General features: G+C 38.3%; 1 protein-coding gene across 1 annotated transcript; it reads right to left on the bottom strand.

The window, feature by feature from the left end:
• Positions 1 to 454: 454 nt before the first annotated feature.
• LOC127807173 (cyclin-D3-3-like) lies at positions 455 to 2,477 on the bottom strand. Its single transcript, XM_052344833.1, has 4 exons — positions 1,775 to 2,477; positions 1,453 to 1,654; positions 1,144 to 1,274; positions 455 to 1,046 (listed from the first exon to the last, which is right to left on the bottom strand). Exons 1-4 carry the CDS (start codon positions 2,273 to 2,275, stop codon positions 801 to 803), a joined length of 1,080 nt encoding a protein of 359 aa, XP_052200793.1. The 5' UTR covers positions 2,276 to 2,477; the 3' UTR covers positions 455 to 800.
• Between the last annotated feature and the right edge of the window lie 2,960 nt (positions 2,478 to 5,437).

Genomic DNA, 5,437 nt, shown 5'->3' with positions numbered 1-5,437 from the left:
AAACCAAAATTTGGCAGTGGCCGACAATACGTTACCATCCTCACATGCAAACAGAATAAACCATCTACCCATATCCTGCCCATATCCATAACCATACCCATTTCCTTTCCCTCTAATGATGTCTCCCCATCACAGCCAAAATTTTGATTATAATTTCCAGACCACACCCATCTCCTTCCATCCACATTGAAGCAACATGAATGAAAGGCTTGAGAAAAAGCTTTGTTTTTCTCTAAAAGATTAATCAGATCATCTGAAAGATTAATTAACCCTCCCCTCTGTTAAGCTTCATTAAATCGGTTACGATGCTTAGCCCCTTTACCCAGCAAACACATAAATAACGATAGGTTTAAAGTTAATGAGACTCCCAACACGAAATCACAGGACCACTGGCACAAATAACCTAGCACTAGACTCCTACCCTGGTTTTTCTACAGTAACAGCAAGGACGGGCTGAATTGAAGGCGATAATTTATTTAAGAACACAAAATTATGTTCACATATATATAAGGCTGAAATACCAGTATCCCCGTTTCCACGTTCTTTCTTTACTTTCTCCGGATAAAATGCCATCCATCTCTACATCCAAACTCCAATCCGATCCCCACCCATCGATCAGCTGATGAAAATGGCGAGCATTTGGCTAAATCCGTGAACTGTGATCTGGGTTTTGGATTCAAACGCAGAGATGGGGGGCAATTTAACATGCACTTGAAAAAGAACATATATGGTAATGGAAGTGTTATTTAACATTAGACTAGACTTGTCCGTAAGGAAATAGAACCAAATTGAAGGGCTTTTCAGCTCAGAATATCTTCAGCCGCATGGCAATACTGCTCCTGAGACCTACTCTTCTTCAACAGCGGCTCCGGCGAGGAAGAGACTGACGCCGTCACTGCCCACGAGTCATTTGAACTATCGGAGCTGAAACAAGCTTCCATGACTCCGTTTGGGCTGCCGGGCACCGATCCGACGAGTTTCCGTTTGTGGGATTGGTGGCCCAGAGATGATTCGTGGATTCGCTTATAGCAATCCTCCAATTTGTCCTGTAAAACATCGGTTTATGAAGCTAAATTCAATCCAGATTCGAAGAAACAAACCAGCAACTAAAACAGAGAGATAATATTGTATGACAGAACCAACCGTGTCGATTCCAAGAATGGCCAAGAGCTGGTTTTGGTACTCCCCGGCGAGACAGGGCTCCACGCTATTGACAACATGCAGCATTGTGGCGGCGGCCAATACAGAGGGAAGATAACCCGTAAACATACAATCTGAAAATGGAAAAGGGGAGGCTTTTAATAGAGTCCTTGAACAAGAAGGAAAATTAAATCGAAACCTAGTGGGGAGTGCATAAGACTGGAATTCAAGACTTCGGAACTTAATAGTAGTACGGTCTTGGACTAGACTACAATTAATTAGACTGTGGTTGATGAAAAGTTTGAGGATTACCAGAGATGATGGACACAAAAAGGCACTCGCATCGCTTGAGAAATTCCCAGCATAAATGGTTCTTCAAGCCTAGCCTCCTTGCTATGTGATCAAGAAATGATAACGGGGTCACGGGATTCATCCTCCATTGAAGAGTGGACAGCACCAAAACCTCCATTCTCTGAATCGCTTTGGCTTCAAACACATATCGGCTCTCCTCTACCTTAACAAATAACAAAAACCAAAACCCACATTGAATTCACTAATTAATACAATGTGAATGCTCCCAAAGTAGATAGAAAATCAACATTAGACAAAACAAGATCCAGGAGAAGAGACGTACTTGGAAATCTAAGAGCAGAGGCACATGGGTCTCCTCCACTTTGGCGGCCAGAGAGAGGCAGGCCACGGCCGCAAGCTGGGTCATCCACGGATTCTCCGGCCGGAACTGGAAGCCGAAGAGGAACCTGTCGAGGTAGTTGACGGCGAGGACCGCCGTGAGGGCGGAGAAAGAGTAGTGGGCATTGACCTTGAGCATCCAATCCACGGCTTCTCTTCTAGCACTGGCGAGAGACGGGTCGTTCTGGAGGGCATTGTAGAGGTGGGTTTCTTGCTGTTTAGAGAGCAGAGAGGCGAGCTCCTCGTCTTCCCAAACGAGGTCCTGTTCCAGTAACAGTGGAGGCTTAGGGATGAGATTCTGATTCTCCTCTGCTTCTTCTTGTTCTTGTTGTCCAAAGACGTCGACTCTCTCATCCTCGGCCTCCCAGTGGTCTTCTTGGCAGTACAAAGAGTCCAAAAGAAAGGGATGGTTTTGAGGTTGGGGTTGGGATCGTGGTTGAGCCATCTTCTTCTGAGAAGAAGAGGTTTGGGTCTGGATTCATTATATGCCAGAGGAGATGAAGAAGAAGAAGAAGAAGAAGAAAGAGAAAACAGAAGGCAAAGCAGGAGACATTTCTTCTCACTCTCTCTCTCTCTCTCTAGGGAGGAGGTGAGCAGTACCCAAAGCTTGGGTTTTTATGCAGGTTCAATTTACACCATCTGTTTCAAAAATTTTGAAACGGTTAAAGAAGGGCTATGAGTGCCTTATTACTGCGTTGGGTGGGTATAATAATTCAAAACTAATTTTTTGATAGTGATAACTTGATTATTAAAAATTTTTATGAGTAAGAATATAGGTCGCTTGTTTACAATATTTATTGCATCCGGTTGTGGTCCCATTTTTTTTTTTATGATTTATCTTGATTTATATATATTTATATATATATATATTATTTTATTAATTTAAAACTTAAAAATTCTGAATTAAACATATTCTCACAAATAAACTTCACTCCAAATCTAATAATATAATTATGGCATGTTTTCCTTCTCACACCCACACCATCTATAAAGTGGTGTTTTAATGTGTTAAAAGCAATCTAATCTGAAAATTGTAGTTGTTAGTTATAATGTTCTTTAACCCAATAATATTCTTATACATATTTCTCGCACCACTTCTTATGAGTTAGACTTAGTTTAATAGGCTGACTCAATCGTCTAAAACTTAATAAGTCCAGCCGTGTTCGTCAGGCAAGCTCATACATCGCTAAAATCTGAGCTCAGATCACGGAATCAAGCGAGCTCCTAGCAAAGTTTCGAGTGACCTTTCAACGATATACTCAACGAGCTCCAGCAATACTTCAAGCTCGCTGGCCTAACCAATCAGCTCATCGATCAAACTATTCAACTCGCATAATAATATTGCTGCTGAATAACTAGGGGCAGGAACCAACTTATTTTTGTAAGACAAACTGAATCCCAAGTAATACGAAGCCTACTCTCGATTTTATGGAAATGATAAGGATATCTTGTAAACACCCCTCATAATATCATCTTTACACTTTTTATATTTTATGTAATTGTGAACACCCCTCACTATAAATAAGATTCGAAACACCATTATAAAAGAGAGAACAACGATAATAACATACTGTTACTTTGTTAGAACATTCAAAGAACAGTCGTGGAGTAGGCATCACTCTGGCCAAATTATATAAAAACCTCTTGCGTACGTTCTATTATGTTCCTTCTCCTTATATTTGGACTTATTTACTCATTGTGGGCCTACAAACTATGGTCGGATGATTTTGAACGTCGACAAATACAAATATTAAACTAATAATTCATAATTATAAAATATCTTTTATATACACTAACACCACATTGTTTTGCATTATTTTGAATTTAAATGTAGATGAGTCAGGCCAAAATATAATATGATAGAATTAGATGCAATTTGGATTTAGAATGTATTTTAATTTCAATATAAATAAAGACGCGTGACAACTAAAATAAGATGTGTGTTGATTTTATTTTCTTGACTCTTTATTCGTAATGCATTTTGTTATTTCCTAGGCTCATCCACGTAGACTTATTCCTAAAATATATTAAATTTGCATGTTTTTAAGAGTGTGTTTGATAGCATAAAAAATACATAAAAAAAAGTCACATCTAATAAATTGAATTTCATTTTTAGTGTTTGACACATTATATTTTTCATGGAATGGAATTGAATTCCATGGTACAATCATTAAAGTATGTTTTTGCCTCTTTTTTATGAAAAATTTTATCTAAGAGGAGATAGTTTTTGTTTTCCATATAAGTTGGAAAATGATTTTCTTTCCATCTAAATGTTATCAAACACACCCTAATTGATTTTTAATTTGGGTAACTAAAATCTTATTGAGCTTTTAAATTTTAAAAAAATATAATTTTATTTTTAAACATAAAAATCACTTTTATAATATTCAGGAAAAAGTAATATTGTTTTTTATTTATTTAAATTAAAATTGTGTGTGACATTTATGCATTTGGCCCGTGTGGGCGTGTGTACATGGGTTGGGGGCCTTGGGGCATAGCAGAGCTGAATAATAATAATAAGAAAGAAGAAGAAGAAGAAGAAGATGGGCGACGCTGATTGCTGAGGCAGCAGCACAATAACTCCGTGCACGTGACGCTTGTACCTCGTGCATCTCTCGACCCGCCCAGTGCTAGCTGGATCAGAGCCGTCCAATACTGGGATCATCATGATTTGTGGTAATTTGCATCATCACATCACATGAGGCAAAATTAGTATTAGCATCATGGGTTGGGGGCACCATCATTGATAATGCTTATGGGTACGTCATTTGACTTCTTATAATCCATGTACTTTGAATTTGAACTTGAGAGATTCTAATTCTAAACGAGTTAGCTTAATTTTATATAATTTTTTAACTAAATTTAGAATTTTAGACTCAAAATCAACTCAATTATTATAAAAAAAAAAAAATAACAATGCGGCCATTGTATTGTTACAGCATAAATGAAGATAGTTGTTTGCTTAGTTAGTGTTTGTTAATCAAAATATGAAATAAAAAAGGTAGGATTTGAATACTATTTTACATAAAAAAAATTATTATATTTATTAAATTTATTTAATAATCTACTAAAAAAAAATTATGTAACTTTTTATTTGATATTTTATAGATAGATTTATCTAGAAATAAGAGAGATAATTTTATCTAAGATTCTACATATAAGAAAAAATAACCTATTGGATTGTTCGGGCCTAATCTCGGCTCTCTCTTTAGACCCAATCTTGGTCCTCCCTCTGGACCCAGTCTCGGCTCAGCGCCAGCCTGCCATGGTATCATTACGATCTCCATTAGGTATCCGTGAGGCCGCCTCATATCCCACCCTCAATAATGGCAGATTTCATCCACATTAATAAGGGTTTCGTCGCCACTATGTTATCACCTGGGAATCTCCACCAGCGCTGGATAGCCAATCCCATCACCTGCAAACGCACGACACATGCATGTAGGAGGACGTCTCCCCCTCTTATATCAACCAACTTTTCTTAGAGCCAATGTATGTTCTCACCTCTGACCTACTGATACATTGCTTTCTCCTTACTCTCTTACTCACTAGAGCGTCGAACTGCTTGCAAGTGCCAGTCGCCCCCCGGATGGATCCGTCGCCGGAG

This window comes from Diospyros lotus, chromosome 8, assembly GCF_014633365.1.
Source record: "Diospyros lotus cultivar Yz01 chromosome 8, ASM1463336v1, whole genome shotgun sequence".
NCBI lineage: Eukaryota > Viridiplantae > Streptophyta > Magnoliopsida > Ericales > Ebenaceae > Diospyros > Diospyros lotus.
This window is presented reverse-complemented; position numbering and strand designations above follow the sequence as displayed.